Genomic DNA, 14,991 nt, shown 5'->3' on the forward strand with positions numbered 1-14,991 from the left:
TAAACAATGGTCGCAATAAATCAGTATATCCATTTATTTTTTGTATCGTGTTTTTCTATGGACTAGCCCGATTTTCTATGAATTACATTTTACTCTATCTAACCGCTAATAAACAATTATCAACACTCATGCTCTAAATGGTTTTCAAAATGTACATTTACGCCATAAAAAGCTTTAAACCCTTTCTACACGTCACGCGCAGACTGTTCAACACGTGTGCGCCTAATTACCTTCGATTTACGACATACCGCACCCTCGTATTAATCATCACAGATTTTTAGAATTTTCATTAATGTAAAGACTTATAAGATAGAGGCGAGATAACCCAGTGGTTAGAACGCGTGAATATTGACCGATGATTGTGGGTTCAAGCCCAGGCAAGCATCGCTGAATATTCATATGCTTAATTAGTTTTTATAATTTATCCCGTGCTCGGCAGTAAAGGAAAACATCGTGAACACCTTTGCATTTGTAAATTTCATTGTAAATCTGCCATATGTGTATTCCACCAACCCGCATTGGAGCAGTGTGTTGAAATATGTTCCAAGCCTTTCTTCAAAAGGAGAGGAGACCTTAGCCCAGCAGTGGGAAATTTACAGGCTGTTGTTGTTATTGTTATAAGATAATTGTATAAGTATATAACTAGTATATGATTTTAATCGAACGATGAAGTTATTGATATCAGTTTAATTGTTTACGGTTGTCTGTGAACAACTTTTCCACATTGCGTCTAACTTCTTAGAACTTTGTCGTGATCACTAAAAGCTAGAAGTCTTAATACCAGCATTCATTAGTTCTGTCCTGACACATCGATCGCAAAGTTACAGCTTACAAAGCCTAAGGGATTTCTGAAGTATCTATAAAGACAAAGTTTCCGTGTGTGTATATTTTTATATAGAATTGTGTTTCTGTATATATTGCAACGAATCACAAAATTGTTGATCTAGTTTAGTTATGTTTTTTGACACTTAATCTGGAACAGCTTGATCATAATCCGTGAAAAAGATGCCGTGACAATCTTCAATCTGATCTTAAACTTTTTTATAGAAGTTGGTTAAGCGTCATATAAAATATTTTCGTTTTATTTTTTAAGGTAAGTATTATCTAAATAGATTGCGATTGATTGTTCATAACGTAGTGCTATAGACCAGTGTTTAAACGTTTCAGAATAACCTCTCGTAATGCTAAAGCTCTAGATCGTGAGAATACAACCTCCAGCTTATCAGAAGAAATTCTAACCCATATAAATCTTTCAATCCGCTGTTAAATATCTTGGAGATATTCTAACTAAATCCTATTTCATTTGTCAGGAAAGCTTGCAAAAATTTTCACGTGAATAGTTTTTTTTAATGACTAGATTTCTCGACCAAGAAAATTAAAACATTTTAGTAAGGAGTTAATGGCGTATAACGACAAAAAAAATAATTTTCCTTCGAAATTACTTAAATGTATCACCAAATCATGAACGTTTAAGTACATTAGGTATGTACTAGTACCATTGCAACTAGTGTCATTAACGTAAGTAGGTAAACGTTAATACTAGAACTTTGTTTGTGTATTTACTTTTTTATCTACATTCATATGAAATGAGCGTGATGAAAAACGGGAAAATAATGTAAAATATATATTACAGGAACAACATTCGTAAAAGTAGCGTCAGAAACGTTTTATATTTTTGGCGTTGCACTAAAATATCACCGACACACTTCTTTGATAATAATTTTTAAACGTTGACCAACTTATTGCCACGTTTTTCCAAAAAATCTAAATTAGTTTAATTAAACATGCTGATCTATTTTAGCGATATATCTTATGTGTAGGTAACGATAATTTTTGCTACAACAAGGTTCTCAGACAAAAGGAAAGGTCCATTTACCATATCCAATATCTACCAGAACTCATAAGTCGTTACGTTCCTTTTGATAACAAAGACTTGATATATGATAATAAGATATATGTATGTGTGTATTGAGAGATAGAGAGATAAGGAAAAAATTGGATGACGTTTCCAAATATTCTCCGACTGAGCGTAAGCGTTGAAAAATGGATGGAAACAACGGTAGGACCATGAGAGCTGTCAGATTTGATTGAGATAAGTTACGCAATTTGCTCCCCTTATAATTCAAGCAAAATTATAATAAACTTCAAAGGATGTACTATTGAATGTTCGGTAAATATAAAATCTTCGTAATTATTCAAAAATTCGAATTACCTTCATCATCAATTAGATCAATTAGACATTTTATCGATATTAATTTCAATAAAAATGGTCATATCGTAATTACTCAACTTAAAAATTTAATATATTTAAAAATCTGTCGAAAGTAGTAATGTAGCCTCTGTATAAAACCTTTTTCGTAATGAACTCGCGTGTTTTATTCAGTAAAATTATTGGCCTCGAAAGAGCAGTTACATTTCATACGCGTAGTGAAATTTCACTCCCTTTTTGCGTTTTCCCTAAAGTCATCGATATGACATCGGAGGAATGAAAGCCGGATTTTTTTGCCGCCTTTTTTTCACTTCAAGTAATTTCGGTATTGGGGCAAGTATAACGTCACTTCACACTCGAAAGAGTATAAGTACCTACATGTTATGTCACGTCAGTGGTTTCGATAAAATTGTAAAACTGCCTTACGAAATTATACTATATTAAAGTCAAATATTATCAAATTAGGGATAAAGGCTTAAGAAACGTGTATTAATAATGAATAGTGATTGTCTTTCTGACCGATATCGACTCCTGTGGTCAATCCCTAGTCAATAGAGCAGGGTATAAAATATCACATTGTACAAATAAAAGTACCCTCTATTTTTTGTCTCTTATAATCCGATAGCACAATTATAACGCTTTACGTAAATTCCAAAGCACAGGACACTTTCCACTGGAGAGCTACTGATAGTAACGAAATTTTCTAATATATTTAAACTATTTGGTGGCAGGGTAATTAAGTAATTAATAATCTCGGTTTGTGTAACTCGCAAATGACAATATTAACATAAACCATAGACTCGTAAATTTTATTTATTTGTATATTTATAGTCTATGAAAGATAACAATTTGTTAATATTTTTAAATAAGATAATTAGACCATTTTTATATACGATTAATTATAATGAAGTGATTCTATTATTTTGGATGAAATAGGTAATAGATTATACTTAACCGTTAGGTCAATTATTATATAAAAAAAAAATTGAATTATGCTTTCATAAAAATCTTTCATTTCTTTTTAATTATCAATTTGAGGTGTTGAGCTCTTGAGAAAACACAAAAACACTCTGAAAATGCTTCAAGGGGCTTTTCATTTCAAAGGTCGTTGAAGCATTTTCAAAGTAAGTAGTAATAAAGTTACTCATTTAGATTTACCTTTTAATTACCGAACATTCAGAAACAATGTAGGTGAAATATGTTTACGAGATAACTATATGCATATTCATACATATAAATCGTTTTATTATTACGACACTCGCACAATAAGCTGAAGGGCACCATTGTTTTATACCGTTACGTTAAGCACCTTTGGCTTTTATTGCTTAAATAATAAGATCGAGAATCCAATGTAAAAAAATTAGAGGAATACGAGCCAGTGTACGCTTACTCGCAATTTTATCACGTCTGTTTGTGTATCACCCTCAGGAAATAACGCCAACACGTATTACATTATTTCCGTATCTATTCAAGATAAGGTTCGTTGAATTTTACTAAGAAGTTTTTTTTTATACATAAAATTATGTAATAATTTATGAGCGGAGATTTTAAGTTATTTGAACATATGTTTGAAAATTTTATTAGATTATAGTATTTTTTTTATGATCTCTGTAGGCAGACGAGAAAATAGGCCAACTGACAGTTAATGTTCACCACCGCTTATAGACAATGGCGATGTAAGGAATATAAACCATTACTTACATTACGATTGCGCTACCAACCTCGGGAACTAAGATGTTATGTCCCTTGTGCCTGTAGTTACACTGGCTCACTCACTCTTCAAACCGGAATACAAAAGTACTGAATACTTTTGTTGGGCGGTAGGATAAATTTATGGATATATAAATTTGAAATCACACATGTTACAGCTTAGAAAATGTGTACAAGGACATCAACTGTATCTTGGACTATAATCAAAACCTCGACCATTCCAACCGGATTTTAATAATACAGAGTTTGATTGTTTGGTGAACGGAGGTTTATGAGGTACGGGTATCATTCTGGTAGGTACTATTAACTCTTCTTAGAGCGTATGAATTTTAACTGAAAATTGCGGCTTCAAACTCAAGTTACCACTGGCTAAGATCAGTTTTTGACACAAGTCTGAACCAATAATGGAATTATATGATCACAGTAATAATAAAGTCACCATTTTTATTGATAGATATAAATCTACCTCTTCTGTACTACCTCAGATATGAGATGAACTGGCGAATGAAACTCAGCGACTGGCTTTTATGAAATTACATATTTATAGTGAGGCCATGACTTTATATTTAAGAACCTTGTCTAGATATAAAGTCATAATAATAATATGTCATTACTGTTTTCTTGATATTGTGGTCTTCAAAGAATTGTTATGTGCTATGCTTATAAAATATTCAAGACAAATTCTGAATTATAAAATAGTTTAAATTAGACATTTGATAACGTACATATTGTTCTGAATACGCCTTTTACCGTTGATACTTTAATTAATAGTGCCAAATTGCGAATTAAATTATAATATATGTTACAAATAATATTTTGATAACGTCATAAGTACGTCGAGCGATATTTACTGTTTTGATTTCTATCATGATATTTTTAGAATTGGTTATTCCGAATCTATTTTACGACTAACATGTGGAGTGAACTGCGTATATTCGGAACGATATATTGATTTCCTATTACGCTTAGTGACACTTCCATCGAGCCTTAACCGTCATCCTTAATTAGGGATATGATACGCAGAAAGTAATTTCCTAGAGATTATCCAACAGACATGAACCAGAAACGCAGATCACTTTCTTTTTTTTCTAGAAGTGCTTATATCATTACGTTTAGATAAAATATTCATACAAATAATCAATTGAATAATATTTATCACATTTTTATAACTTTATCAGTAACAGCCTGTAATTTTTCCACTGCAGGGCTAATCATCTCCCATTAAGGAAAGGGTTTGGAACATATTCCACCACCAATGCGGGTTGGTGGAAATAACTTTAACATTTAATGTTGTGATAACTTTAACATTAAACATAAAATAACATTATCATATGAGATAATCCTGAAACATGTTTCGAATATGAAATAATCATATAAAGCAAAACAAACGAACTGAGAACGCGGCAAATAAAACTACAAAATGCACAAAACAAACGTCTTGACAGTCTTAAACTTTCAGACGTGTTGTTGAGAAACTTTTAATATCAAGAATTGGTACCGACAGCAAACGACGTAACCATATTTATATTCTTTTTTGAAATTAAAATTATAAACAAAAAAAAAATAAATTAAATGTTATCTATTATGTGAAACTAAATTTATTATTAACAAACTTTACTTGGTGGTAGGGCTTTGTGTAAGCCCGCCTGGGTAGGTACCACCCACTATCAGATATTCTACCGCTAAACAACAGTACGCAGTATTGTTGTGTTCCGGTTTGAAGGGTGAGTGAACCAGTGTAACTACAGGCACAAGGGACATAACATCTTACTTCCCAAAGTTGGTGGCGCATTGACGATCTAAGGAATAGTTAATATTTTTACAGCGTCATTGTCTATAGGTGACGGAGACCACTGACCATCAGGTGGCCATATGCTCGTCCGCAAACCTATTCTATAAAAAAAACTTGGAGATATACATGGTTCAGCAGAATATTTTATTAAGCACGTATATAATCATATAATCGAAGTTATATATAACTATACCATTTACAGTCGATTAATTGTTATGGCAACACCTGAGCTCTTGATGTTGATGGCCCAAGTTATTTGTTGTAAGGACTATTAAATCAAATAAACCACATGTGTTCGAACAATTAAGCTATTATTACGTACGAATATCCTGTTAAATTTATTTAATATATTTGTGATATATTAATCTTCCTATTTTTGCTGTAAAGAAACGTGTAAATATTTTCTTCATATGTAGCCTTAACAAAAACATTAGCACGTTTCTTTATACTTTTTACATAAATGACAAACTTTGCTAAGGATAAAATTGGATTAAGATTGTTAACAAAGGAAAATTCGTACGAAGCAAACTCGTGAAATCCATTAAGTTATTGTTCTGTTTGCTCCGTAATTTGGCGTTGCTTTGTAGTGTTAAGTGAGTTTATAGCCCAAATACTAATTTGCATTGCTTTTCAAATAATTACTGGTTAGCCTATTATCACGTAAACCCAAATAATACTATTAATTTCTTTGAATATTTTTTTCAAACATGTTACGAAAAACATTGTTAACATCCTTGTCTAACAAACCATCATCAAATCATGCAATTAAATATTGATTACTATCATTGAATGATTTAGATTTAATTATTATTTCCTATATTACTATTTTCCAGTATCGATTATAATACTTTACGACTATTGGATATAATTTAATGTTAATTAAACAATAAATATTATTTTTGATAGTTATCGGAGCTAAAACGGTTCTTCAGTTTAAATCTTCTTCTTTTTCAAGAATTAACATGAATATAACATCCGATTATCTTTGCAGAATTGTATAAATTATATTATTAGTTAATATACAATATTTTATAACAATATTATTATTTTATTACAGTTTAGTCACGAGAATTATTCGCATATTATTTTATTATCGATTGATCAACCGACATAACAATAAAATACCGAACCGACAACCGGTTCGGAAAGCAGCATTCTACTCATTCTTTATTGATTACTCACCAAGAGTTGCAACGCTAAACTATGTTTATTTGTAATTTAAAGTACTTTACATGTATATCCAGCCATAACATGCCTAACATAAATTTATTTTATTTGTTTCAGATGAAAATGACTTTTACTACACACCAGAAAGAAGTTTTGCTCAAGTACAACCGCCTATATTTCCAAATAGTCGACCGGCATCTTCATTCTTCGAGCATGGTGATAGTTATAGAGTAGCATCCGCACCTCAACAGCCCCTATATAATGAAGGGCGTGTAAGGTTCCCGGTGCCAAACTACGATCAGAATCCTTCGCCTTTTCAATTACCGACAGGCAGAAGTCAGTCTGGTACACAGTATTACATAAACCAACCCGAATTTACGACATCGCAACGGCAAAGGTTTAGGCCCTCTTTACCTTATAATTTTCAACTTGTACACCCAGCTTCTACAAAGAGACCAGATGTGTCACAAATACACTCTGTTGCTTACCAAAACGATCCATCGAAACCTGAAACGTTTTTGGGACAAATTACGATAAATAATCCTGATATAGATTATCTTCAAAATAATAGATATAAAAATTTACCATTTGATGGAAACAGTCTTAAAAGCAATGGACAAAGCGGTCACATTGTACATGATGACGAAATTGACAACGATGATCAAGACCTATTTGATCGCCATAAAGTCACAACGTACAACCCTACCAAACTTGCAGGTAGACAAAAAATCAATATTAAACCAAATAATTCGAGATTTTCTCATTTTGATTCTCCATCAATAGACATTAAAAAAGTTTCACCGAATGTGCCAGGAACTAAATATAACTTAAATGGTAACTTTAAACCTATTAAAAATACTCCTATTAGTTATCACAGTTCTTCAACAGAATACAAAACACTTTTAGATTTGGAACCTCTTCTTGAAGATGATATTAGTGACATAAGTTCATTTAGAGAATTAATGAAAAATAACCAAGCATCCTACGATGTGCAAGTTATAAAATCAAACAAAACTGCTGAAACGGATGATAGCAAGCCAGATGCAAGTTCAATGAACCATGATAATATACCAAATGATTCTGCTCCAATGTTGATGTCTCTTGAATCTTCGACAAAAACATCTACAACTGTAACCGCTCCGACTACTACAACAACAAAAACCAATGATACGGACGAAACACATGAAGATGACCTCAATGAAGATCTAGATGAAGAAGGGGAGTATGTTGAATACTACGATGATGAAGATGATACCGAGGTAAAACATACAACAACCGCAAAACCAGTAAAGACATCTGCAGAACCGGTTACTGATATTTATGATGAATACGATGCTACTGAAGAACCCGAAAAAGTGTCTGATGAAGTAACGATTAATAATACTAAGTCTTTTGATGTATTAGTAATGAAACCGAACAATACGATGGTGAAAGATGACAATTTTAAGCAATTCATTGATACGACAGTTATCGATCGACCAGAACAAGGAAACGATAGCGATACTACTGCACCGAGTTTGAAATTTACATTTTCAAAAGAGGATGTATCATCTATTGAAACACCATCCATTTTGGGTCAAGAAGTTGTCTCTGTTGTTACCACTAAAAGTGTTGTAAATGGTACGATTTCAATACCTGATGTAACTCACCCATCTACACCCAAATCAGCTGTAACTTTTGCAATGAATAATGAAAATAATGAAACTTTCCCAACGACAACAGAAAATTGGATCGTAGTTGCGTCTGTACAGACAAGTCGAAGTGTTTCTGGTGCTCGATTTCTTCCTTTCCCAACAGTTGAGCAAGAAGAAAAGAAACAAGTATTAACAGAAGACGAGGAAGAAGAAGAGTCTATTACTCAAAATCCGAAGCACGATTCTAGTAGTCTTATCAACAGTTCTTCATCGACTGAAAATATAAATGATAAATTGGATAGCATACAATCAGAATTATCTAGCGCGGTGTTATCTGGAAGTCTTAATAATGAGAATAAAAATATAGAGTTGATAACAGAAACGACAACAGAACAAACGACTAAGCCAACCAGCACTACTACTACTACTACGACTACCACAACGACGACTACCCCTGCGACAGTAAATGTGTTCACTTTGAAAAGTACGCAATTCACTGTTGCCACAGAAAGATCGTCTCCAGACCCGTTGCCAGTGCAAATAAAGAAATTCGCTCATAGACTGACGACTTCAACTACACCAAAACCGAAAAAGAAATTAGTAACAGTTATGGATGACCTTTCAGGCTTATTGCCACCAGGATATAAACCACGACAATCATTTAAAGATAAGCGTACTAGTACTACGACAACGACAACAACATCAACTACTACAACAATGAAGCCTACAACTAGCACAAGTACTCAAGTTCCTATAATAAATAACGATGCAAAAATTATAAATGGTACTCAAGGTCGTTCTTCTGGTATTAGTTCTAAAAACAAAGTTATTATATTAGACGATAAATCCCTGCTTCCAAAAGAATACAAACCCAAGGAAAGAACTCCTGAAGATTTGTTCAAAAAGTTCCAAAAAGATGATCTCAGTAAACTTTTACCACCAGGTTTTAAGCCAGAAGTTGTCGAAACGGCTAACACAGAAGATAAAGACAAACCAGATATTTTGAAAAATGTTGAAAAATTAGATATATCAGCATTCTTACCAAAAACCTTTAAACTTAATTCTTCAACAATAACAACAACTGAAAAAACGAAAACTATACCGCATTTAGCAATACCAGTTGATATTTCTGCCTTATTACCGCCCGGATACAATCTCAACAAAAGTGAAACTGATACAAAGGAATCTCCAATAGTTAAATTGAAATTAGCTGATGTCACAAATTTACTGCCACCCGGTTTTAAACTGAATAACACAGAGGAAACCACATCAAGTACAACAACGGCATCTTCGGGTGGTTTTAAATTAGTATTCCCTTCAAGACCTAATGGAAAAGCTAACAGAAAAACTACAACTCAAAAATCAAGCTTAGGTCCACCACAAGTAACTCCAAAGATTCAAAAGGGCTGGCCAACACGGTGAGTACACCAAATTTATTCTTTATTACTAATAATCTCGACTTACATACAATTGACAATATGTTATTGCATTATCAACTTAAATAATTTGCAAAAACTTTATAGTATAGAACAATAGAATAAAAAAAGCAGAAAATTTAATGAAGAATAAAATAAAAACTGTTACATTTTCGAATGACGACCTCCGTAGTCGAGTAGAATGTACACCATTTTTCTTGGGTACGCCACTCCGAAAATCCGGGACGGTTGAAATTTTCTACGTTGTCTTGGGTCTAGGTGTTTGTGGTACCGTCGTTACTTCTGATTTTCCATAATACAAGTGTATGTGATGTTGTCTAATATTAATTATTTAAATTGTTTATTTATTGCAGAGCTTCAACTGAATTTACTGGTTGGCCATCACCTTCAACAACGCCCTTCTCTATTGAACGACTGCTTGAATTGCAACGTAACGCGACTTCTACGACCCCACAAATAGAAATAAGTACCGAATCAACGACACGGCGACTAATTACCTCGACCACAACGACATCGGCACCTCCTCAACCAACTACTCCTGGAGTCTGTCGCCATGAATGCGATATAGCAGCGACGATAAAAATAGTTTCAGGTAATATTTAAATCATTTGTTTCTTTTCAAACAAACAATCCAAAGGATACACAATATGCATATGTAATTTGTTTCAATCTTCTTACAGGAGTTAAATGGGTACCAGAATTTTTGGATCAACATACCAAAGAATGGCAGAAACTGGCTAAGGAGGTGAAAGAGGAGGTAAGCAATACATTTTTTTATTAAATATAAAGTTATTAAATTGGCTTATAATTTATATTAACAAATCATTCTTGTTTATTTCTAAACAGCTTAATTCCGTCTATTCAAAATCTGATCTGCTAAGCAAATGGTACAAAGGCATTCGCATAGATGGATTCAGTCAAGGCTCCGTTCTCGTCGATTACTTTATTGAACTCAATAATGTGGAGCAAAGAGTCGATACAACACAACTGAAGAAATTCTTCCATAAATCTCTTCACGAAGCAAAATCCGGTTCTGTAATGGAAGAAGAACCAACCGATTCCTTCGACCCTGATGCAATGTTAGGAGACCAGCCAGATGAGGATAGAATGAGAAAAAGTAATGAACAAATGACCAAAACCATTGACAAGTCTGCAGGGAAATTAGAAATGGGAAAATTTGTTATGGATCCAGCATACACAGAATTTATTGGTATAAATTACGACTCACTTTTAAATATTTTATAATTGAATTGCATTTGAAATCATTAATGTTTAAAATGTTACTTTGCAGTTTTGCCAAAACGTGAGGAACCTACAGTTGCCGCTCCTGACGAAGAGTCTCTTCTTCCACAGTGGGGCATTGCTGTAATTGTTATAGCACTAGCGTCACTTCTTTTCGTTGTTATATTTGGTGTAACTGTGGTATGAACTCATTATTTCAAAATTTTTAGTATCTAATTATATTAATTACCTTACGATTACTACTAATATTTTTTTTTTATTTTCAGCTTGTCAATCGCCAAAAAAGTACCAAAACGAAGCAGCCTATTCCACTCAGTGAGGACATGTTACGGGAACTTGATAAAAGTCATATGGGTGGATTTGATGACATGCATCAGTTGAAAGAACGAGATTTGCCATACATACCGTCCGGAAAGGTATTATAAAAATATTTATGATACGATTTTTCTTAAAATTATTTTATTGAATATAAAAAACTGTCATTTAACAATATTATTATTAAATATTTATATTTTTCGATTTATGAAGAGTTATTATATAAATGTATGTACAACAAAAATATTTCTAATGTATTATTCCAATCTAGCGTATGTCGACCGCCTTCATAGAGCAACTGGCATATACAAACCCTGGAGATTCGTGGCGATCAGAATGGACTCCACAGTTGCAAAAGCACATGCAACATTATACACCTGATTCTGGGCGGGGATCGCAAATCTACGGCACCACTGGCAATGGGTATGTGTACTTGACAAATTTCAAATGTACTCGTATATTTTTATATATTGCCAAACGTATCTCACTTTCCCTTACTTACAAAATTCAACTTAAAGCATTGATACATAAACCAGTGTTTCTGAATTGCTTTATAGGTAAATATTTGATATTAAGACAGCAGTTATTGATAATTTTGTATTGAATTTAATAATTCTGTATTTTATAACTAGATACGGAGGGTCGCAGCTTTACGGGCAGGCGGGCGCAGGATCACAAGTATACGGTTACACGGGGGAGTTTCCTCGCTCACACTACTCACGACGCCGCTCCGACTACGATAGCAACTTCTAGAACTTACCTAACATTACAAATTTAACTTAACCCCTTGACAATATCATCTTTAAACTTCGTGTTTAGTAATAGAAAATAGTTTCAGAATTATCATTTAGATGTTCATAAATATATTACTAGAGTTGGGTACTAAAATCAACTTTACCAGTTTCCTACAAACATAGACCCAGCTTCATTCATTAACAGGTTGTGAAATAGGTATGCTCTCATTATTTAATCATAAATCATGAAAATCAATTTCGTAACAGTTAACCAAATTTTTCTAGATCTATATTAGCCGCTTATAGTCCGGCCTATATCATAAACAACATTTTGTGCCAAACCGGAATAAACTTTCGATATTATAGTTAACGTAAAAATAATAGAACTAAACAAATTAATCTGAATGGCCTAGAAATTGTAATGGCTATTTGAAATTTATGATTTATTTGAAAATATATATAGAACAGAAGATTTAAAAATTAATCCGTAAAATTTAAGAGAATCTGCCAAAATAGTAACTTTGACTGATCGTGAGATGTAAATAGATAGAATAAGAGCTCACCAATATTGTAAGTCGGAATAAGGTGAGTCTATACAGAATCCTGTAGATATCTTTGCATACCTATATTTGCTCAGAATCCGTAGTTTCATTGGCAGTGTGACAACGTGTAATAGTGTGCCAACAAACAATTGGTATGTAAATATTGTGGAGAATATGCGTTATTCTTTTTATATTACGAGTTCGTTTATGTGTGTAACCCAGATGACAGATCAGGTGACTAGTAAGCGGACGTTATTTAGAGTGAAGTGGTTAAGGGTCTGGTCGACGTGCGAGCTTATCGTGGTTTTGATAGCTCGATAGTGGATCATGGTAAGACCGTGGTTTAACGTGACGAAACAAGCTTGTGACTGGTTGGAATAAACCTACGCACATATTTAGCTTCAAAAAACTAATTCCCGAGGAAAGACAAGCCGCGAGGAAAAACGGCTTGATCTTAGCCGCAAGCTTATGTCTCGTCGATCAGGACCTTTAGTTATAGACAGTCGAAATGTAATGTCAAGAAATATATGTTGTTGTTATTAGGAATTATATTTCGCATGATACGCTTGAGATGGGCTCTTATTGAGTATTAGCCAAAGTAAGTCGAAGAAGTCGATATATAATTCACTTATAATTTGTCGATTTTGTTCAAGATTACGTTTTTAGAAGGTGGCTTACTGCCATTATTGCGCCACCTCAAACGTAATGTTTTATTTATATTACAAGCTTTAATTTAGAAATGACGAAATCTCGACTGCATGCATAGAACTGACACCGTTACTTAAATATAAGGCAAATGTAAGACGATTTAAATATTATTTTTATTTCACCATGTATATTCCTCCCTAGTTATATATATAATTATTCAAATATATGACAATTTACGTCATATATCTCAAGGTAATAACATTATTACAATTTACATTAACGCAGTCGTCTAAAAAAAGGTTTTAATGCAACTTACAATTATAATTCTATTTAAAATTGAATTAATACTCTGTTAGAAAACGATTTTTGTGTCTCATAAATAAATTAATGATTGTCAATTTAATGTAAATATGGTTAAAATGTATTAAACCGTGTATTGCTTTTTTTTTTAATTTTTGTGTGTGTTGAGAAATTTCATGATTGTATTTTAATATTTTTCGTGGACCTTGATGTTAATTGTAAATTCCTGAAGTGTCAAACATTTACCAACTAGATAATTAGAATTATTAACGTATATGCATGAAAGTTCTTGTATATAAAACATTTTTGTACATTTAGATCTTTAATTTAATTATAATAATAATAATTAGTTACAAATTAAACCTGTAAGATCCTGAATATAGTATATAATAATATTTATGTGTTTTAATTTTTCATCTTTGTATATGTGTGAACTTTGATAACAACTGACAATAAGTTGAAGACTACTAAAACATGTACAGCCTATAAATTTCCCACTGCTGACTTAAGGCCTCTTCTCACTTTTGACGAGAAGGTTAGAAGTATGTTCCATCACGCTCCCCAATGCGGATTGGTGGGTTCGTTAAGTTTTGTCTTAAGATAACTGGCATTTAAATACAGATAGATGTTACAAAAAATTAATAAGACTCCACGAATTTCAGACATAAATTATACAAAATCCAACAAATGTAAACATTACTTAAATTTATTTAAAGAACATTATTAAAAATATTTATCTCATATAATTAATGCAATAAGTTAAAATCTGGTCACAACAGAGTTTCATAACTTTTTTTTAAAATAGCGATCTCATAACGAATCCTGAGCGAAATCTTTTTATCTCGACTCGGCGCACCAAGTCGCCACAATGTTAACATAGTTCAGCAAGTATTTGCGGGGGTAAACACCGTCGAAGTAAAGCGCGAATTCTTTAAGCTACTGTTATTTGTAAGAGATCTTGAAACATGAGTTTCTTGACTTATTTTTTGTGAATTATAATAACAAGCAATTACATAAGTCTTGAAATCTTGAAATTTTATACTTTCGTGTAGGACAGATTTCTCTATTTTTATATATTCGTATCGCACTGCATCCGTATGGATACAAAAGTTATATCCGTATTTGTAACATGTGATGATGATGGCGTCCTGACCGATTTCGTCACAAAGACCAGCCAACTACTCAAGACAAATATGTCTATATTATTGTCCAAGTGTGTACGCCAACAAATATCCAAAGGCAAAGTCAAGACGATCGGAAAG

At 32.8% G+C, this 14,991-nt stretch overlaps 1 protein-coding gene across 1 annotated transcript in view; it reads left to right on the forward strand.

Annotated features, from left to right (window-relative positions):
* LOC124536520 (mucin-5AC) overlaps positions 1 to 14,124 on the forward strand; it is a 64,314-nt gene extending 50,190 nt beyond the window's left edge. The window contains exons 3-10 of the mRNA XM_047113078.1: positions 6,996 to 9,930; positions 10,302 to 10,540; positions 10,629 to 10,705; positions 10,795 to 11,158; positions 11,240 to 11,370; positions 11,457 to 11,606; positions 11,777 to 11,928; positions 12,138 to 14,124. Coding sequence (XP_046969034.1) covers positions 6,996 to 9,930; positions 10,302 to 10,540; positions 10,629 to 10,705; positions 10,795 to 11,158; positions 11,240 to 11,370; positions 11,457 to 11,606; positions 11,777 to 11,928; positions 12,138 to 12,258 — 4,169 coding nt within the window. The 3' untranslated portion in view covers positions 12,259 to 14,124. The remainder of the gene's footprint in view (positions 1 to 6,995; positions 9,931 to 10,301; positions 10,541 to 10,628; positions 10,706 to 10,794; positions 11,159 to 11,239; positions 11,371 to 11,456; positions 11,607 to 11,776; positions 11,929 to 12,137) is intronic.
* The last annotated feature ends 867 nt before the right edge of the window (positions 14,125 to 14,991 follow it).

Source organism: Vanessa cardui, chromosome 2 (genome assembly GCF_905220365.1).
Source record: "Vanessa cardui chromosome 2, ilVanCard2.1, whole genome shotgun sequence".
Taxonomy (NCBI): domain Eukaryota; kingdom Metazoa; phylum Arthropoda; class Insecta; order Lepidoptera; family Nymphalidae; genus Vanessa; species Vanessa cardui.